This window comes from Acomys russatus, chromosome 13, assembly GCF_903995435.1.
Source record: "Acomys russatus chromosome 13, mAcoRus1.1, whole genome shotgun sequence".
Classification (NCBI taxonomy): Eukaryota; Metazoa; Chordata; class Mammalia; order Rodentia; family Muridae; genus Acomys; species Acomys russatus.
In genome coordinates this window covers 47,259,595-47,281,693 of record NC_067149.1, presented here as the reverse complement: position 1 = coordinate 47,281,693, position 22,099 = coordinate 47,259,595, and the positions used below count along the sequence as shown (strand labels likewise).

The window sequence follows — 22,099 nt, the reverse complement described above, 5'->3', positions numbered from 1 at the left end:
CAGCAAGTGTTCTTAACCAATGTGGCATCTCTCTAGCCCCCCAATATGTTATGTTTTTTGAAACAAGATTTCTCTGTGTAATAACCCTGGCTGTTCTGGACGTACTTTGTAGGCCAGGCTGGCCTCGAACTCATTCACAGTGGCGTGTGTCACCAATTCCCAGCTGACATCTTTGATATCTACCACTTTTGAGACGAAGTTTCGCATTGGCTTGGAGCTCATCAAGTTGGATAGTTGGCCTGCTGGCTCAGGACCCTCTGGCCTCCACCTCCCAGGGCTAGGATTACTACCTCACTGGCCTAGCTTTCACACTTGACCAGTCTACAAAGCGAGTCCAGGACAACCAGAGCTACACAGAGAAACCCTATCTCAAAAAACAAAACCAAAATCAAAACAAAACAAAAGGACAATAATACTCTTTATGTTGTAGTCTTTTTTTTTTTTTTTTTTTTTTCTCCAACAACCTAGGACAGGTTAAAGTGTCAGATTAGCTATGAGAAAGAACCAAGCAAAAAGTCAGGCCTTGGTGAGAAAATAGTCGGCCATACTGTCTTTGTTCATAGGGTCATTGTAAGGTAGTTCAGGATTGGCCAAAGAGAAAGTTAAAGCCCCTGGCTTAAATGCCCAGGAAACTTTTAAGGTTCAAGGCAGGGTTTCTCTGTAGCTCTGGCTGTCCTTGAACTCTCTCTGTAGACCAGGCTGGCCTCTCTAACTCAGAGTTCTGGCTGCCTCTGCCTCCCAGTGCTGGGATTAAAGGTGTGTACCACAACTGCCTGGCTCCTCTTTTCTTCTTCTTCTTCTTCTTCTCCTCCTCCTCCTCCTCCCTCCTCCTCCTCCTCCTCCTCCTCCTCCTCCTCCTCCTCCTCTCTCTCTCTCTCTCTCTCTCTCTCTCTCTCTCTCTCTCTCTCTCTCTCTCTCTCTCTGTCTCTCTCTCTCTCTCACACACACACACACCCCTCACACATGCTAGGCAAGCATATCCCTGAGTTGCACTCCTTAATATGTTTCCTACCAAATTTTTCTACTTTATGAGTGTGTCACACTTTTGGGGGTGGCATTTTGAGCTGTTTCTCTGTGTAGCCTTGGCTTTCCTGGAACTCACAGAGATCTGCCTGCCTCTGCCTCTGCCTCTGCCTCTGCCTCCTGAGTGCTGGGATTAAAGGCATAAGGCACCATGCCTGGCTCATGCTTTTATTTTTAAGTGTACAAAACAGTATGATTGTTATTTATAATTTTTAACATATACATAGAGGGGGGAAGCGGAAGGGAGGGAGAGAGAGAAAGAGTCTCACTATGTACTTCTGGCTGTCCCAGAACTCACTAGGTAGACCAGGCTGGCCTTGAACTCACAGAGATCTACCTACTTTTGCCTCCCTAGTGTTGAGATTGAAGGTGAACACCACTACCCCACTACCTCCAGCTTAACTTCTTTCTGTCTTTCTTTTCCCCTTCCTTCCTTTCTTCTTTCCTTTCTTTCTTTTTTTTTTTTTTTTGTTTTGTGGTGCTTTGAGACAGGCCCTCTATATAGCCCTGGCTGTCTCACTATGTAGATCAGGCGAGCCTCAAATTCAGGGATCCACCTATGGCCAAACTTCTTGAGCATTAGAATTAACCATACTTGGGTTATAGCATTTTCTTAAGACATGGAGAGAAAGTCTGAGAAACTTTTGGGGGTCAGGGTGGAGCGTAGGCCTTTGTGTATGCTAGGTAAGTGCCCTGCCAATGAGAGGTACCCACAAATCTTCAGATGAACTTCTTGATGAAATAATCTTGTGGGTACAAGTTTTGTGATAAAGGTTTCAATTCTTTTGTTGTTGTTGTTGTTGTTGTTTGAGACAGGGTTTCTCTGTGTAGCCTTGGCTGTCCTGGACTCACTTTGTAAACCGGGCTGGCCTCGAACTCACAGCGATCTGCCTGCCTCTGCCTCCTGAGTGCTGGGATTAAAGGCAGGCACCACCATGCCTGGCTAGGCTTTAATTCTTTTTTTTTTTTTTTTTTTTCCTTTTTTTTTTTTTTTTTTATTAATTTATTCTTGTTACATCTCAATGTTTATCCCATCCCTTGTATCCTCCCATTCCTCCCTGTAGGCTTTAATTCTTACTGTGAGCAGCAACGCAGGGATCCCAGTTAGCCTGCAAAGGAGAGATGACTGGCAGTCTGTGCTGTAACATAGCATATATATCCCATGACTACTGTGGATAACAAGAGCTGACAGTAAAGAAAGGGTGTGGAAGGAAATAAGTAGAAATTGTGGCAAGTGGACATGTAAGCCCCCATCTTAGAGGTCAGCAGATCAATTTAGATACGATACTTTGTCAGCTTCTAACACATTCTAAGCTTTAGCATTTCTATAATATTAAGTAGGATTCTATTTTTATTTTTAATACTTTTAATCAGTCAATTTTAAAATTAATTCATTAAACCCTTCCCCATGGTAGCACACACTTTTAATGCCAGAACTTGACAGAGACAGGCAGATCTCTGAGTTTGAGGCAGCCTGGTCTTCAGAGTCCAGGACAGCCAGGGCTACACAGAGAAACTCAGTCTCAAAAAACCAAAAAAAAAAAAAAAAAAAAAAGATTGGCCTTGAACTCAGAGATCCACCTGCTTCTGCCTCCCAAGAGCTGGGATTAAAGGTGTGTTCCACCACACCTGGCTATAAAAGTGATTTTAATTTTTCTTTTTTTCTTGTTGTACAGAGACTAGAACCCAGGCTGTCCTATGTGTAAGACTGAACTACACCTCAACCTGTTTTAACTCCCCCTCCCCTCCTCCCCAGCTAGAGTTTCTCTGTGTAACACAGCCTTGGCTGTCCTGGATGCACTTTGTAGAGCAAGCTGGCCTGGAACTCAGAGAAGCCTTCCTGTTGCTGAGCTGCACAGATAACCCCAACCGCCCTACCCGTTTCACTGGTTTGTTTCTTCTGTCAAAGCACAGCTCTCCGTGCCACCCACCATTCGCCTTCTCATACGGCCTTTTCTGCGGAAGGGAGAACACTTGAGTTCCACCAGTGGGTGATCTGAGCACTGAGACAGATAGCTGGACTCTGGAGTCACCTAGCCGGGCGTTGAAGTTGACTAGTAGATTCTCCTAGATGTACATATGGCCTTCACCCAGACCAGCGGCTCTCAACCTTCCTTATGCTGCAACCCATCAATATAGTGCCTCATGTTGTAGTGACCCCCTAACCATAAAAATAAGAATAATAAACTATTACAAATTAAAAATATTTAATTATTTTATTAGTTATTAATAATATTTAATAATGAATTATAGTATATATAATTATTACATAGTAACTTTATTTTTTTTTAAGACAAGGTTTCTCTGTATAATAGCAGTGGCTGACCTGGATTCGTCTTACAGACCAGGCTGGCCTCTAACTCACAGAGATCCGCCTGCCTGCCTCTACCTCCCAGTGCCGGGATTAAAGACGTGCGTCACCACGCCTGGCTCATAAATTATTTCTGTTGCTACTTTTTAACCGTAACTTTGCTTCTGAGCAGTATTTCAGTTCCTAAGATCATCTGAAATATGTGTTTTCCAATGGTCATGACCCACACAGGTCAAGAACCACTGGTTTAGGCCCAAGGGGTTAGATGGTGAATGTCAGGATTCCGGTCCTCTGAGATTTGCTTTTGCTTTGCTCCCCCTCACTGTCCCCTCTCTGAGTCTCAGAGTCTCATGTACTCCAAGGACATGCTGTACTGCTGAGCTGCAACCTCAGCCCCAGGCTCGCCTATGTCGAAGCATGCTGGACTGAGAAAATAGCGAGGTGCCCCGTCCGTTCTCTTTGTCTGACACAGTGTGGCTTAGGGTAGAAATCCTGAGAGCCCGACGACTCTCTACCTTCCTGCCTCAGCTTCCCGACTGCTGGAATTATTACCGCACCATCGTATCTGGATCTCTGTTGATATTCTTTTAGGAGGTAAGTACGCAGCTTTCTCTTCATTGTCTCCCAAAGATATAGTTGACCCTTCCTCTACTGAACAAAGAAAACCAAAGTTAAAAGCTCTTCCACAGTATAGTGCTCTGTCCTGTTATCACCTTCTTAGAACTTCCTGTATGAGTTCACTGTGTTTGCATAATTTCTACTCCCCCCAGCTCCTCCTGTGTCCTATTAAACACCCGCTTTTGGATTCATGACTTCATGTGTGTGTGTGTGTGTGTGTGTGTGTGTGTGTGTGTATGTGTGTGTGTGTGTACCCTTATTTGTGTTTAGGTCTAACCACACTTAGGATTGAGATCTCAACACTAAAAAAACCAAAACACAACTGGTTCTCCCTCCTCCCTCAGCAGCTGTTGACGACCTCTAGGTCTTTATCTTAGGTTGGGCCTTGTGACACTCAGTGCTGTCTGAAGGCTTTCTTTCTTTCTTTCTTTCTTTCTTTCTTTCTTTCTTTCTTTCTTTCTTTCTTTCTTTCTTTCTTTTTAAGGAAGCTACTGATAAAGCATGTAGCTACTCTTCCCCAAGAGGACAAAATTCAGAAACCCAGGACACAGCACAGCACAGATAAGAACATTCCTGTTGGGACATAACATTTTCCAGGTATCTAAAGTTAGATTGGATGGCTTTAAAGGCCAAAGAGTGAAAGTCATAGGGAAAGGGATTTCAAATTAATGTTGGTAAAATCCAGCTAAGGATTAAAGCTGCCCTAAGTCACAATAACTATTGTGTCAGCCTATGATCGCCTTAAAAAAAAAAAAAAAATTTGAGATTCAGGAGACACCTTAGTGGGTAAAGGCATTTGTCACTAAACACAATGACCTGAGTTCTATTCCCCCAGCCCCACAAGGCCACGCACAAAATAAATGAATGTAATAATTTAAAAAATATTTAAATAGAAGCATAGGTCAGTGACACAAAGCGCAACTTCCAGATTGGATGATAAGATGAGAGAAGAGGTCTTTAGCTGGGCATGGTGATGCACGCCTTTAATCCAGCGCTTGGGAGGCAGGTGGGTCTATGTGAGTTTGAGGCCAGCAGAGAGAGAGAGAGAGAGAGAGAGAGAGAGAGAGAGAGAGAGAGAGAGAGAGAGAGAGAGAGAGGTACCTTTCAATGCCTAGTCTGTCACTCCCTGAGGGTATATTACAAGAAAGATCCAAAAAACAAACAAAAAATATCTGTTACCTGTACTGCCATATGTATGCAGTTTGGGGACTTGGTATTTTCTTGAACTGACTTCTTAGAAATAAAGTTTGTGTGTCAAAGGTTTCATACCAAGATCCCACGTAGTAAGCTTGCATGCTAAGTATTGATCCTATTTGGCTTCTCCACTAACAGTGGCAGATGGCACTTTTCTCCCCAGTGTTACCAACTCTGACTACAGCTATTTTTCCAACAAGTAAAAGCCACTATGAACGGTCACTTTCATTTACAGCTCTCTTATTAGTCCTGAAGTCAAATGCTTTGTACAGTGGATTTTAGCTGAGCGCCAACTGGGTTGTGTGCCAAAAACATTTTAAAAGTTGTCGTCTGTTTTTATTTTTTATCCTTTTCTGGCATAACTTTAAAATTAAGGGTGTGTGATAGCACACACTTTTAATCTCAGCACTCGGGAGGCTGAGGCAGGAGGATCTCTGAGTTGGAGGCCAGACTGGTTTATAGTTCCAGGACAGCCAGGGCTACACAGAGAAACCCTGTTGTGTGTGGGTATTTGCCTGCCTGTGTACATGTACAATATGAATGCCTGGTGCCCAGGAAGATCAGAGGAGGGTGTCAGAGTTTCTAGAAATAGGGTTATAGATGCCTGTGAGCTGCCATACAGGTGCTGGGAATTGAACCCAGGTTCTTTGGAAGAACAGCCAGTGCTCCTAACCTCTCAGCTATTTCTCCAGCCCCTGAAATAAAGACATAAATCTAAACACCTTGTGTCAAGTCAATCCATTTGCTTTCTTTCTTTCTTTCTTTTTTTTTTTTTTTTTTGTTTTTTGAGACCGGTTTCTCTGTGTAGTCCTGGCTGTCCTGGAATCACTCTGTAGACTGAGCTGGCCCCGAACTCACAGAGATTTGCCTACCTCTGCCTCCTGAGAACTGAGATTAAAGGCGTGTGCCACCAACCCTGGCCCATCATTTGCTTTATGGTTCCTACTTTTAGTGTTGGTATAGGTGGTGCAGTCTTTTCAGCTGATCACACTTGTCATTTTAGCCAGTTTCAGACTCTTCAAGCCATAGGTAAAAATCAGCCTCTGCCATGGAAATTTTTTCCAGATTAATTCACTTCTGTCTCTTGTGAGACTCCAAGGGCTGCAGGCAGCAATTCAAAACATGCTTTCTCCCAAAAGGCTAATTACAAGGCAGTAAGTCTGCTGTTTGCCAATGCCTTGGTTTGTAACCAAGTTATTTTAGTTGAGAAGGCTTTCTGATGATTAAGAAAATCTTTGAATAGCAGACAGGTAAACAACAGCATATTCATTTCTCGTGAAGGACCTTCTAAAATGCTAAGTCCAGCATAGTAGCCTACAACTGTCATGCTGCCAATACTTAGGAGACTAGTTGCAAGGAGGATAGATGCAAGTTAGAGGCCAGTCAAGATTACAAAGTAAACTCCAGGCCATCTAAAGATATATAAGATGCCGGGCAGTGGTGGCGCACGCCTTTAATCCTAGCACTCGGGAGGCAGAGGCAGGCAGATCTCTGTGAGTTCAAGGCCAGCCTGGTCTACAGAGTGAGTCCAGGACAGCCAAGGCTACACAGAGAAACCTTATCCCTAAAAACAAACAAACAAAAAACAAAAACAAGTACATATATATATATATATATATATATATATATATATATATATATATGATGTTTGCCTAAAATCCCAAGTATTTTCATGCAACACATTTATACTGCAGATTATTATTTTTCTAATTCAAATTGAACTGGGCATCCAATATTTTATGTGACATGGGACAAGTAGCTACCATATAGATAATAAAGGTATGGGGGTGTTTTATTTCTTACAAAACTTTCCAAAGTTACAGGTACCTGTACAGTCTAAATTAATGAGGAAAAATGATTATGATTTTGTTTTTGGAAGAAAAATCACCTGGCTTTTGAAAAAAGACCATTGTATGTCCAACCCAGGACTACCAAACTAGTGCAATTCAAGCCAACAATTGTTTTCTGGATGCTTTGTCCATAAGAACAAAGAAATAGTCAACTTTGCTTAGCAATGTGGGCCTGTGCCCACTTTAGTTGGTACCTGTGTCAGACTAGGAATTAATGTTTGAAGACCATCCCTGGCTGCTGGGGAAATGAGGAAGAGTAAGTCTTGAGAGCTTGTACTTCAGAGCTTCAAAAACCGGATGGAGAAGTCAGATACCTAGTTCTTTATTTTATGTTGCTTTTTAATTACTTTGTTTATAAAGGTGCAGGCCTTTTATCCAAGCACTCAGGAGGCAGAGACAGGTGGATCTCCGTGAGTTCAAGGCCAGCCTGATCTAGAAGAAGAATCCAGGACAGCCAAAGAAACACAGAGAAACCCTGTCTTGGAAAAAAAAAAATTTTTTTTTGTTATATACAAATTCTAAGTGATATATATATATGTGTGTGTGTGTGTGTGTGTGTGTGTGTGTGTGTGTGTGTGTGAAATCATGTATAGCTGTGAAATAATGGAAAGAGTTACCCATAGAGGAAGTCACTGTTGGGGAAGGATACAGGGATGACATTGTTTGGAAGCTCATTTTGCCAAGGTCTGAGAAAGTCATCTCCTTAGCTTTTGTTCCTTCAAGTTGACAAACTACAAATACTTAAGTGGGTTTAAATCAAGATGGATAGTATTTGTGCTTGTGCAATACAAGTAAAACTTCCTCTCCGCCTGCAAAGAGAGCTGCTTTTCCCATCAACAACTCCCCAAACTGGTATCTCTTCTGAAGGTCCTCTGGCCTTTGCTTTGCCCACACTAGTGCAACGAAATTGCTGGTTACAATCCTTTTCTGCATCTCTACTCCTAGATTGGAGGTTGGGGGTGGTCCTCTCCCCCTCCATCCCCCCCGCCCCGCTTCCTGCTGTTACTTCCTAGAAATCAACAAACCATTTTTTCCCCCTTGATTTTGAGCTTTGACCAGAACTAACAGCCAAACAGCAGTTTGTACTGAAGAATTCTTAAAGCTGTAACGCTGCCTGTCAGTGAGAGTTCCTCTCCAGGAGTGATTTAGCAAGGGCATCAAGAGGCTAGACCCATCTCTGGTGGCAGCCAGCATCCAAGCAGTCCAGGATATAACTCCAGGGTATAAAGGTGTACACCTGGCCTCCTTCAGGGTAACTGCAGCTCTCTCAGAAGCTCAGCACATGCTTTGGTTGCATCAGCCTGGTAGGTGAATGTCTCCCTCTGCCAGTTCTGCCTCCTTTATTCCTAACGGTGGTAGTAGCCATTCTGAACTCCCCATTTGAAAAAAAAAAAAAACCCTAGGAACCAGCCACTTGGAGTTAATCCCAGCACTTGGGAGGTAGATCTCTGTGAGTGCAATGCCAGCCTGGCTCATAGAGCCAGTTCCAATACATAGGAGAGAGCCCCTATCTCAAAAACAAAACAAGACAAAAACCAACCAAACAAACAAATAAAACTCCACACAAACAAACCCTCAAAACCAAAACCAAACCAACCAACCAAAAACCTAGGCACCAATTAGTTTTTCATATACATCAGCTTACAGTCTCTTTCTGGGGAAACTTACCCAAGACAAACATTGCTGAAATATCCTTTAAGTAACCGGTCAGGTTCTTAGGACAAATGTCTGTAGAGGCTGGCTTTCTCTACTGCTTAGAGAAGTGGGGGCTTATTTACCCCCTTTCCAGCAGATGTGCAAACATTACAGAGGCAGGAGAATTGAGTGGGTTCTGGAATAAGAATGGAAATTTCCTGTGTTGGTTGCCTCAAGCGGGATGATCAGACTGGCAGGTGTCTGTAATTGATCTTCCTTTTCCTCTGTGAAATGCAGACCCGGGGAGATGTGCAGATCTTTAGATGCCCTTGAGCTGGCCCAAACCTGGCAAGCAAAGTAGTCACTATTACAGTGGAAGGGGTCCTGTGAACCAGTTTCACCCTCAGCTAGGAACAACCACTTCCTCTTCCTTCCTCCCTCCAAGCTTCTCTAACTGGATCCTCCTGCAGGACTGAAGGCTGCTCCGAGCAACCTTGGGAGCGGACTCGACACCTCCGATTCACCATAACTTACCCCTGTGGAATTCCACTAATACCCTCAGCTGTCATTCCTTCCTCTCTCCTCATGGCTTTGTCTGTTAATTCAGCTTAGTTGCAAAACGGGAATGAGGGAAATTCCCCGCTCTCCGCAGGGCAGAGCTTCCTCTATAGACCACACACTGTCCCGCACTTCACATTTGCTTATTACATTTCACAATAGCCAAAGATATATAACACCTGCTCTCCTTCTCTCTGAACGCATGTAGCACCAGGGTTCAATCAAAGAGTTGTGTAATAGATTTGTTTATTTCATTTGTACGTGTGTGTGTTCTTGCTGTGCTAGGGATCTGACACAAGGAAGGCCTTCTGCATGGCAGCGTACATTCTGCCATCGAGCTATGTTCCCAGTCCATAATTTAGTTCTTTGAGATGTGTAACCTTGTCTTCTACAGAAGTAACTCGGCTGACTCCGCTTGGGCTTGTGAGGCAGCGCCTTTCGTTAATTCTAATGTTGCCAGTGTCAGTATTGATATGGTTTTGTTTTAGTAACGATTGGATAGGTTTTACTCCTAAATGGTTTACAGTCTTAGCTATTCTAATGCTATGCGTGGGTCAGAAGAAGGTTCTGAAATTGGCATGGTCTATAAACAGCTACTCAACAGCCTTGTTGTTTCATTGATTAATTGAGCCACTGATTAATTAAAGAGGGTCTTTGGAGCCTGCAATGCACAGAAAGTTTCACTGGAGGATGCTAGGGCCTAGCCATTAGGGCAGATCAGTTGAGTTTGAACTCAGGCTCCTGTCTTAGACAACACATTGGGTTTTTTATTGGGGGGAGGGCTGTGTTGGTTTTTTGAGACAGGGTTTCTCTGTGTAGCCTTGGCTGTTCTGGACTCACTTTGTAGACCAGGTGGCCTCGAACTCACAGCGATCTGCCTGCCTTTGCCTCCTGAGTCCTGGGATTAAAGGCGCGTGCCAGCACCACCTGGCTTAACACATTGTTTTTTATTTTATTTCATTTAATGTGTATAGATGTTTTGCCTGCCGGTATGTCTGTACACCACTTGCACACTTGATGCTCATAGATATCAGAAGGGGGCATTGGATCTCCTGCAGCTGGAGTTACAGACAGTTGTGAGCTATCATGTGGCTGCTAGGGATCAAACTGGGGTCTGGTAGAAGAGCTATCAGTGCTCTTAACCATTGAGCCATCTCTCCATATTAATTTTTTTACTTCTCAGGGTTTTGCTTATAAAGTGAAGGTAAAAAGGCCTACTTCCTGGCAAGTAGTTGTGAAATTCAAATAGTGTAGCTTGACATACAAGTAACTGCTTGATCAATGGCAGACATTATATTACAGAAGAAAGTGTCTGAAGAATAGAAGATGTGTGCCTAAATAAAAATAATGCACTTTAGAAGGTGATCTATGACACGGAGGTAAAAATAATGTATGATGAAAATTGAGGGAAGAAAAGATTATTTCTAGGTAAAGAAATCAGAGCGGTTTCTTGAATGAAATAACATTACTAGCCAGCATTACACCTGTATATAGTGAGCTGTTGTAAAGCAGTAAGCAAAGTTTAAAATAAGGCCCAACAGAGTTGCAAATGACAGAAATGAATGAAGAAGTTGAACAAGAATGGAAGAAAATACAAAATATATTGAGAAAGAAGAAATATTTACATTCTTAGCCACCTAAATGCCAGTGTGTCAAATGCTCATACGTAGTGCGTTCATATGAATAAGCCCTTTCAGGCACCTCTAATGGTCACTTGCTGTTTTGTGTGGATGGTAGAAGCTTGGTAATGGAAACTCCAGAGAAAGAAAAAAAAATATTGTCAGGAATTATTGTCATGAGTAACAGAAAACCATCATATACCTGGGTGGGTAAACATTACAGAGAAATGAGCAAATAACTGTACTAAATATCCACACTGCAGCATAGCCTGTAAGTCTAACCATCATACACAGTGATTATACTAGAAATTATATCTGTTTTCATAGCAAAGCTAAGTAGGAAAAGTGGTCATGTGGATAAGTGTGGTTTTGAAGTCAATGGTTATTAAGTTATTTACATTGGCTTTAGGTATTCCTGCCTGAAATGACATGTTGACAGGTCACGGTTATTGTTAAGAAAGTTGTGCCCATTGCCACATGACCAAAGTTTCATGAATTAGTAAACAGGAATAAGCAACAATGATAAAACTGCTTCATAATCACACATACAGAAATATTCTAATTTCTTTTTATAGAAACAAAAAAAATAAACATTGTTATTTACTGGCCTTTTTCTAATCCACCACTGTATAATTAGTCTCTTTGTGTCATAAACTTTTCCCTGGTAAAGCAACAATTGAGAAAATTATCAACAGCCTCAAGAAGTACAACAAAAATGCACTTCACAGTAATTTCTTCACTTGCTGACATTAGATTTATGACTGGAGATAAGCCACTAATTACATTTACTAAAACACACTCACCATTACTATAGCGGGCTAATGATTTCCTGAAACAGCAGAGCACTAATATTTCAGTATTCTCGCTGTCACCACAGCATTTGTATTTTAAAATATTCACAATCTGCCATCTTCATGAAATCTAACAACCGTTGGTTTCAAACAAACACTAAAGCTTAAAAATGTAGCGTAAGGGAGAAAGGAGGGATGATAACTTCTTTTTAAACGCTTCTGATAAGTGAATATTAATCGTATAGCAAGATTTCTCTCAGCGGAATTTATTTAGATACATTGAGCTAACGAATCTTCCGTTTAGCTGCTTCCAAATTACTGCTCCTTTCGAGGGGTTTTCAGAGCACACTCCACCCCAGGCTGAGGCTGCAGCATATCCGCGCTTGGGTGCGGTTGCGTACATTTAAGCTCTTCCCGCTCTCACCGATTGGGTTAGGACTTGTAACTGCCGTCTGGCTCATAAATTTGGTTTTCTACTCTGTCTGGTGCCCCCTGGTGCTCATCACAACTAAAATCTTAGGTAGTAGCAAGGTGGTCCAGAAAGCACTAGGGGTATTTTGACGAGAAGAATTCCATTATTGTAAACTGCACAGATCTGGGTTCCCCCGAGTTCCGCGCCTTGGCATAAATTACATATGTGTACACGCGCAAGTCTAGTAAAGAAAGGGGGTGTTTTACTGCGCCACCGAGGGAGGGTATAACAAAAGAAAAAGAAAAATTTACCCAACTATAGAGGCAAAAGGCAACTATAGACGCAAAGGTTTTTAATCAAAGATGTAAAATATCTTCGAACTTGACCTCCTCGCATGCTTGTCACCCGCCTCTTCCTGCCCCCTCCCCCTCCGTTGTTTCTGGCAAAGCAAAGAGGGTTCGCTCTGATTCTGGGTTTTATTTAGTAGGCAGCCTATCTTTGCAGCCAAAGTACTTGTTTGAGAACTGGAGCCGAGCTTGTGGCCCTAGTTTTGTGAAGGGGAGAAGGACGGAATATATTTGTCTTGCCTAACCCATTTAATCAATAGTTATCTTATGTGTATTCTTCACGAAGTTTCCCGGGAGTCGTCGAGCTCAGGCTTTCGTTATCCAGCTTTACCTTCCTCTCCACTCCCACACCCCCAGTCACTCAACACTAAGGAGGCTCTCTATTAAAAACGAACAACAGATCATTTTTCATTGCATGGCAGCTCTATGAGCTATCTAAGCAGAACGGAACGGAAGTCTCTCGTTCTCGCTCTCATTTCTTTTTTTTTCCTCTCCTTTATTTTCTTCTTTTGCGATTGATTCCTAAATAATAATTTTGGTAGACAGCACTGAGTTTGGGATGGAATTGAGCGACCCACGATGACGCTCCCATCGGGCTTTCAGAAGGGGCGGTTTTTCAAAAAAAAAAAAAAAAAAAAAAACCAACTACAATTCCCAGGAGGCACCAGGCTAGAGCTATCGCAAGGCATCACGGAACTAGCAGGAGCTGTCCTCCTCAGCCCCTTTCACGGTTTTCACTCTGAAACTACAAATCCCATGGTGCCTCAATCCCGGCACGCCTGCGCGAGAGCCCCCCGAGCGCGATGTGGGCGGGGCCGCCCCGGGCAGCGGGGGGTGGGTGGGGGGGCGGGGTCCAAGCGGGCTGTGTGGTGGCTTCAGACATCGGCGCCATTTAAAGCGGAGAGTTTCCCGGGCGGACGCGGTTCTTCTGCTCGGCCATTCCGCACTCCCTTCTTCGCTGACAGAAGGCGCCTAGTGGGGTGACTGCTCTTTTCTCTCCCTATCCCCCCCCAACACCCAGTTCTTTCGGTCTCCTCTCCTCCCGGCCAGAGAAGTAGCGGAGCCGGGGCCCCGCGGTGAGCGGCCCTCCCCTCCCCAGAGTTCCCTCCCTCCTCTGCCCCCGGCGCCGGCCAGAGAGGGGGGAAGAGGTTCGCCAGGCCCGGGGCGGGCGGGGAGGCCTCGGGGACGGGGGGGCCGCTCCTCAGGCTTCGAGGCTTCGGCCCTCGGCATCTAGTGATGGACGCCCTGTGAGACTGGTCCCCCTCCGTGGGGCGCGTGCTGCCTGAGGCGGCGGCCGAGTGACCGGGAGCCCGGGCCGCGGCCCTCCTTCCCCCCCCCCCCCCCCCCTGCGCGGCCCCTCCCACTCCTGTGCCCCGGGCTGCCACCGCCCGGCGTCGGGGCTCGTCCCTCGCGCGCTGTGCCTCCGCCCTCAGGGCCTATCCCGCCGTGCTTGGCGGGCGGGCGGGCGGCGGCGGCGGCGGGAGCTTAGCCGTCTTCACTTCTCGCCGCATCCGCTCGCCTAGGAGCCAGCCCTTCGCCCTGCTCCTCATGACTGCGGCGCCTCTGCTGCCACAGCCCTACCGGCCACCTCTCGCTGCAGGATGGATGCGGACTGTGCGGCGCTAACCTCCGTGGCTCCGCTCCCTCCTCGCCCGCCCCGTGAGCCGCAGCAGCCTCGGTGCCAGCAGCAGCAGCAGCAGCAGCAGCCGCCGCAGCCGGACCCGGTGTCCCGCGTCGCCCTCGGGGCGCCTTGTCAGTGCTGAGCAGTGGGAAGTCGTCCCGGTGCCTCCGAGCCCGCCGTAGGAGCGCTACCCAGCACTTCTTGGTGGCTCTTCCGGGCCACGCTTTTTCCCTTTCCATTCATAAATCCGAGCCCGCATTCTTCACTCCAGCGGACCAGCCATGTCTGACGGCGCCGCGGAGAAGCAGAGCGGCACTCCGGCCTTCCTTTCGCCTCCGGCGCCAGTCCCCAAGAATGGCTCAAGCTCCGATTCCTCCGTGGGCGAGAAACTGGGGGCCGCGGTGGCCGACTCAGGAATTGGCAGGACCGAGGAATACCGGCGCCGCCGCCACACGATGGACAAGGACAGCCGTGGGGCGGCCGCTACCACCACCCCCACGGAGCACCGCTTCTTCCGCCGAAGCGTCATCTGCGACTCCAATGCCACCGCGCTGGAGGTGCCCGGCCTCCCTCTCTCTGTCCCCCAGCCTAGTGTACCCGCCGTGGTGCCCCAGAGCGCTCCACCCGAGCCTCAGAGAGAGGAAACTTTGACCGCCGCCGTTGCTTCCCAGGTGTCTCAGCAGCCCTCCGCCACCGCCGCCGCCGCCGCCGCCGCCGCCGCCGCCTCCCCTGGGGAACAAGCCGTTGTAGGTTCGGCCACCGCGACCGTCCCCAGCAGTACCAGTAAAGACCGCCCGGTGTCCCAGCCCAGCCTCGTGGGGAGCAAAGAGGAGCCACCGCCGTCAAGAAGTGGAAGTGGCAGCGGTGGCGGCAGCACCAAAGAGTCGCAGGAGGAACGGAGCCAGCAACAGGATGATATTGAAGAGCTGGAGACCAAGGCCGTGGGAATGTCCAATGACGGTCGCTTTCTCAAATTTGACATCGAAATCGGCAGAGGCTCCTTTAAGACGGTCTACAAAGGTCTGGACACCGAAACCACTGTGGAAGTCGCCTGGTGTGAATTGCAGGTAATGCCCCACCTCCTTTCTTTCTTATTCGCTTGTTTGGATCCCAAATTTGGCTCGGTTAAGCCAGTTTATCGAGTTCATCTTTTACTTGTAGTTCTCTGACTGAGGGAGAGGGGGAGGGACTTCCGAAGAGGTTGGAATGAGGAGATTGTGGAGCTTGTAGTTTGGAAGAGATGGCAACTGTTGGTGTCAAGAGGGGGGTAAAAGTCATTGAAGTACAAACTTGTGTGTTTAATGTCTTATGGGATTTTTGGGAAAGGGTTTCCCCCTTCTACTCTCCTTGTACTGGCGATTGAACCCCCGGCCTGGGCAAGTGCTTTCCCACTGAGCTATATATATCCTCAGCCTTTGGGGAAATTTTGCTTTAAGTAAATATCAAACCTTTTCTCCCGGTGCACTTCAGTCTCATCGGAGCCTGCAATAATGAACTGCCTTGTGTGTTTTCATGTGTGAGATCAGGTTGTTAGACCAGACCCTGTGCCTTAAGGTGCAGCTTACTTGATAGCAGCATAGACATTTAGTAAATAATTAAAACAAATGCTTTCCAGGTGACAGGGCATGCCTCTAAATTCCAACTACTCTAGAGGCTGAGGCAAGAGAACTCCAAGACTATGCAGTCTGAGATGGATAGTAGGACACTGTCTTAAAAACATCAAAACAACAATGCAGATCCTGATCCCCAACTCTCTTCTCTTTCCCTTTAAGAATAAGTGCTCTGGGACTAGGAAGGTAGAGTATGTATTTGCTATTATAACCACCTACAGATGCTTAAGCCATGTGGCTATCTGTGATCTGACACTGTTCATTAGAGGCTTCCTCCTATTCAGTCCATAGTGAATAGTAAAAGCCCGTGCAAAATTGTATAATACCATCATTGTAATCTTTTTATGACAGATTTTTGTGACAGTGTCCAAAATATGGCTCAGACTGTCCTGAATTTGTTGATCCTTTCTGCCTCAGCCTCCAGAGTGCTAGGATTACAAATTGTGCCACTGTGCCAGGGATATAAAAGATTTTTAAACCAAACTTCCCAAGAGTCTAAGGGATTACTACATTGCTTTCATTTTTTGATCTCATAGGGAAATTTTCATGCTAAAAATAAAGTGCAGGTATATTCTAGACTTAAACAGATCAGTTTGGACTACTAATTGCTTGACTTATTGTAGCAATAAACAATAAATATTAGAAAGCACCTATGTAAATATTGGTTTGTTAGCTCTTGTTCTCACCCAGAAATGAAAACGTATTAATGAAGGAAGCAGAATTTTCAGCTACATTGTAGATGAAAATACCACTACTGATTTATTGTCAAGAATATGAGCTGGGCGTAGTGGCACACACCTTGAATTCCAGCACTTGGAGGCAGAGGCAGCCAGAGCGCTGTGAGTTGGAGGCCAGCCTGGTCTACAAAGTGAGTCTAGGACAGCCAAGGCTACACAGAGAAACCCTGTCTGGAAAAACAAAAACAAACAAAAGAATATGGACCAAAGCTGGGCGGTGGCGGCGCACGCCTTTAGTCCCAGCACTCAGGAGGCAGAGGCAGGCGGATTGCTGTGAGTTCCAGGTCAGCCCAGGACAGTCAAGGCCACACAGAGAAACCCTGTCTCGAAAAAGCAAAAAAAAAAAAAAAAAAAAAAAAAAAAAAAAAGGACCAAACTGAAATAGGATTGGAAAGTAACACTTTATTTACCTAAGAACTAATAAATAAACAACCTGGTTTCCAAATGACCCAAGGCCATATGAAATGTGAAAGGAATAATGTCTGGACTTTGCTTCTAAATATCTAGTGAGGGTGAGAGGAATGTAACAATCACCCAGCTTCAACAATTACCAGCACATGATTGTTCAAAGCAAGGTAGTTGATTAAGCTTTCCCCTCTACTTTCCTATATGCTTGAAATTTCTTCTAAGGGAAATAAATGTTCTTTTTGTTTTCATTTTAAAAATATGAAAGGATGTTAACACAGCATGTGGAAGCAAACTTGAAACTAACAACTTTTTTTTTAAAACAGTTTCTTGAGTTCTACACTTAATAGTGAACTTCTAAGCACAATATGAAGTAAAAAAAAAATGCCTTGTTAATTTTATAGTGCATTAGAGTTGAAAGGTGACAGGTCTTTTAAAAAATGTACTTCTAAATGAGTTTGTTTTGCTTCAGACATGCTTTTACTCTATGTAGTCAAGGCTGTCCTGGAGCTCATTGTGTAGTCCAAGCTGGCTTTGAATCCTTGGTTCTTCTGCCCTACCACTGCAGTGTTGGTGTTACAGACTTGAACCACACCATGCCAGGCAGTGAGCCACATCACATCATTCCAGGCAACATCCATCCCTCCATCTATCTACTTGATAAACTGGTCAAAATATGCCTCTCCTCCTCTTTGTCAGTGATACTCATAGTTTAGGTGTAACTGATTTACAGGAAGACACTTCTTTTTTGAATCAAGGATCTATTGTTACTGATCCAGGAATTTAATACTTCAATTCTACTTTCATTTGTGAATGTGTGCCTTTACTTTTTACTTTTGTTATTACTCTTTTTCTGGTTTGTTGTTGTTGTTCTGGAGATTGAATTCAGGACTTTTTGCATTTTGGGCAAGCTCCATAACACAGAACTCAATTATCCCACTTTTTTGTTTGTTTTTGTTTTTTGAGACAGGGTTTCTCTGTGTAGCTTTGGCTGTCCTGGACTCACTTAGTAGACCAGGCTGGCCTGGAACTCGGAGCAATCCACCTGCCTCTGCCTCCCGAGTGCTGTGATTAAAGGCGTGCGCCACCACGCCTGGCTCAATTATTCCACTTTTAAAAGGACTTCTCAGGATGAGTTATGTTTGTTTTCACTTTATCATTAGGGACTGATAATTTACTGTCTTGAAGCTAATAATACAGTGTAAAAAGCTCAATTTGTCTAATGTTACAGTAATAACTTTAAAGCTCCTCAGCTTTTCTCAGACTATTAAGTTTTTGGACTTAGTTCTTTTTTGTTTCGTTTTGTTTTTCGAGACAGGGTTTCTCGTGTAACAGCCTTGGCTGTCCTTAAACTACCTCTGTAGACCAGGCTGGACGTGAATTCCACTTGCCTCTGCCTCCTAAGTGCCTGGCTTTGGCTTTAGCTCTTTTTTTGGTTTGTTTTTGTTTTTCTTTCTTTCTTTCTTTGTTTCTTTTTTTTTTTTTTTTTTTTTTTTTATTATTATTATTATTTTTTGAGACAGAGTTTCCTTATGTACCCTCAACTGTCCTGGACTCACTTTGTAGACCAGGCCTTGAACTCACAGAGATCGGCCTGCCTCTGATATTAAAGGCATGAACTAAACTAAGGAAAATCTTACATTGACTGTTTTTAAATCAAGTCACCATTTGAGAGCAGAGCCAAATGAATCTTAGTTTATAGAATGAGACCACGGGTTTCAGAACTTTCATGTCTTTTAACTAAGCTTCTGAAAATTTTTCATTTTGACTAATAAAAAATTACCTTCCATATTAAAAGTAAAAAATGTGACTTAGTATAAAATCACTATAAAGAAATAGGAATTATTTTTGGGTTTTGTCTTGTTTTTGATCAAAGTATTAGTAGGTCAGAGATTTCAACTTTTATCTTTGGGTCCAAATTAAAGGTCAAACCTAAGGATAAGTAAAGCTTTGGGAAAAAAAAAAAAGAAAAAAAACCAACCCTTTGACATTGAATGTATATTTCTCCCACTCCCGCATTATTACTAGGGATTGAACTTAGGGTATTACACACTCTAACACTGAACTGTATCACCAACGAGAATGTATTCTTAATATAGTTTTCTGTTTTTGCAAGACAGGACAAGTATTGTGTTCCATTAAGTTAAAAATCTGAGGGTTTTTTTTGTTTTTTGTTTTTTGTTTTGTTTGTTTGTTTTTGTTTCAAGACAAGGTTTTTGCTACATTGTCCAGGATAACTTTGAGCAACTGCTTTTACTTCCCTAGCAGTGTGATTATAGGCATGTACTACCATGCCTGGCTTTAAAAGTTTTAGTGTATTAAAACTAGAAGTGCCCTGGGAAATGACTCATCAGGGGCCTAAGCCAGATGAGCCTGATGTCCAGTAGTTCAATCTCTGGTACTCACATTGTGGAAGGAGAGAACCAACCTGTGAAAGTTGTACTTTGATCCCTGTTTTCCTTCTGCCGTATATGTATACCTACATGCATACATAAATTAATATGCAAAATTGGATGAAATCTTAGACTATCTCTCCCACCTACTCCTTTGTTCAGTAAGGACTTGAAATCATGGGGCATTAAGTAATTTATTTGGCTTAGGTTAAAAAAGAACAAAAGTTAAAATGGTTAGGATCCAGTAATTTGGGAGGTATTAAAAACCATTACAAATTGGGGCTGGTAGCATAGGCCTATAATTTCAGCTGCTCAGGGAAGCTGACACAATAAGATCACAAGTTCAAGATCTGTCTAGGACACAGAGTTAAGTTTTAGGCCAGCCTGGACAATTTAGTGAGACTGTGACTCAAAATTAAGAGTCAAAAGAGAAGAGGGCTGGGGATTTTGTAGTTCAGTTGTAGAGTGCTTTAGTCAGTGTTAGAACACTTGTTTAATAGCCACAGAGTTCTAGGTTCAATTTTCAGTATCACAAAAGGTAAAGGAAACAGTTGTGGTTACTGTTATGCATAAAATGTGCATAAGATCTGGCTAACAAAATTCTGGCATAGACCTGCTCTTCAGGCCCTATCCCTTCCTAAGGAGTTTTTGGCAGTTAGTAGCTTCTCTGGACAGGAGAATTATTCTTTTTTCATGATGTTCTCTTTTCTGGTTTCCCACATGCCAGTGGAAAGTCTTAAACCCATGCAACAACAAATTGCATTTAGTGGGTTATTTTTATTTTTAAAAAAAGATTTATTAATTATGTATATAATGTTGTATCTGCATGTACAACTGCACACCAGAAGAGGGCATCAGATCTCATTATAGATGGTTGTGAGCCACCAGGTGGTTGCTTGGAATTGAACTCAGGACCTCTGAAGAGCAGCCAGTGAGCAGCCAGGCCTCTGAGCCAGCTCTCCAGCACCCTCCCCTTTTTTGGGGGAGTGGGGTTTCGAAGCCAGATCTGGGTAGCCCTGGCAGCCCTGGAACTCCTCCCAGAGATCCTTCTGCCTCTGCCTCCCGAGTGCTGGGATTAAAGGAGTAAGCCACTGTGTCCTGCTTAATAGGTTATTTTTAAAGAGGCAAAAAGTTGAGAGAGATGTGTTGGGGGACATATAAAAGGACTTTGAGGGGAGAAATAGTGGTGGATATATTTGACTGTGTACATGTTAACATTCTGAAGAATAAAGAAGATTAAGTTGGGTTTTGTTTTGTTTTGTTTTGGCTTGGTATTTTGAGACAGGGTTTCTCTATGTAGCCTTGGCTGTCCTGGAATCACTTTGTAGACCAGACTGGTCTCGAACTCACAGAAATCCGCCTGCCTCTGCTTCCTAAATGTTTGGATTAAAGATTTTTTTTAAAGGCTGTGTGGCAGTGGTGGTGCATGCCTTTAATCCCAGCAGATGCAGATGGATCAGGCAGAGGCAGATGAATCTCTTCAGTTTGAGGCCAGCCTGGTCTGCAAAGAGAGTTCCAGAATAGCCACGGCTCTTACACAGAAACCTTGTCTTGAAAAAGCCAAAGCAAAAAAAAAAAAAAAAGAAAAAGAAAAAGAAAAGAAAAGAAAAAAAAGTACTGCATTTGTAGTCCCAGTAGATGGCTAAATAGTAATTTCAAATGAAGTAATACTAATTTTGTGTAGAAGATTTCTAAATTCATATTTCTAAATTTCTCTAACAATGGCAAATTATGTTTTTTAAATTTTTACTACATATGGGGATACAGACTTAGGTGTACAAATCAAATTTCCTATTATTAAGGTTATTTTCAGAGTCATAGTATAGCTATCTACCAAAACAAGCATCTGTTCTCAGTAACAAATAGGTACTATTTTGATACTACAGTCTTAAATAATAACTGAGAACTCTTAAAACAAGATTTCTTTATCAGAACCTATTAGGCAAGTGCTGTACTTTAATTACTCAGCTGTGCTGGTGGGAAAATGTTACTAGGGTGTTCTGTAGATTTACATTAGTCTTCTGGAGGCTGGGGTAGTTGGTGGGAGCATGCTTATTAGGAAACAGCATAATTTGCTTTAAGAAAATATACAAAGACCTAGCACTTTATTTATTTTTGACATTTTTCTCATAGGTTGTCTCTAAAAGTGAGTTTACTTGATGCACTACACACACACACACACACACACACGATTTATTTATTTATTAAGTATACAGTGGGTGGGTATGTATGTATGTATGTGGGTATGTATGTATGTACACCTGCATTCCAGAAGAGGGCATCAGATCACATTCTAGATGGTTGTGAGCCACCATGTGGTTACTGAGAATTGAATTCGACCTCTGGAAGAGCAGGCGGCGCTTTTAACCACTGAGCCATCTCTCCAGCCCAATGCACTATATATTGATGAGAGGTTTTAGTCATAATTTTTGTTCACACTCCAGTCTGCATAGTGCTTGTATCATAAGCTGGCTTTTACCAAATTAAGGTTTGTATTCCTAACTATATGATATTAATGTTTCAAGATTAGCAGTGCTGCAGAAATGGGATGTGGTCCTGTGGCTCAAACTATAGTTTATTCCTTAGCTATTTTAACTATAACCATTGACCTGAGCCTCTCCATTTGATTGTTTTGATTTTTAATTTTGAAATAAGGGCTTACTTTGTATTGCAGGCTGGCCTAGAATTCTGTGTAGCCTAGGCTAGTCTCAAACCTAGAGAAATCCTATTTCAGCCTTCTGCGTGCTGGAATTATAAGTATGAACCCCACACCTGTATTTTCTTTACTTTTTAGTATAAAGGAGCTACTATGCAGATTTTAAGAATGACTGGTGATTTTGAAATAATACTTTGTCCCATTTAAAAAGAACAGAATTAGAAACAGTGTGATTTTGGCTAGGTAAGATTGGATTTAAGATGTATGTTAACTTGGTGTGGTGGTGCAGACCTTCAGTCCTAGCAGCAGTCATTTAGCA

The 22,099-nt window shown here is 43.5% G+C and overlaps 1 protein-coding gene across 18 annotated transcripts in view; it reads left to right on the top strand.

Moving 5' to 3' along the window:
• The first annotated feature begins 14,012 nt into the window (after positions 1-14,012).
• The window catches only part of Wnk1 (WNK lysine deficient protein kinase 1), a 131,029-nt gene continuing 122,942 nt past the window's right edge, over positions 14,013-22,099 (top strand). For all 18 annotated transcript variants that reach the window (XM_051155255.1, XM_051155254.1, XM_051155253.1 and 15 more), the window contains exon 1: positions 14,013-15,046. In XM_051155255.1, coding sequence (XP_051011212.1) covers positions 14,261-15,046 — 786 coding nt within the window. In that variant the 5' untranslated portion in view covers positions 14,013-14,260. The remainder of the gene's footprint in view (positions 15,047-22,099) is intronic.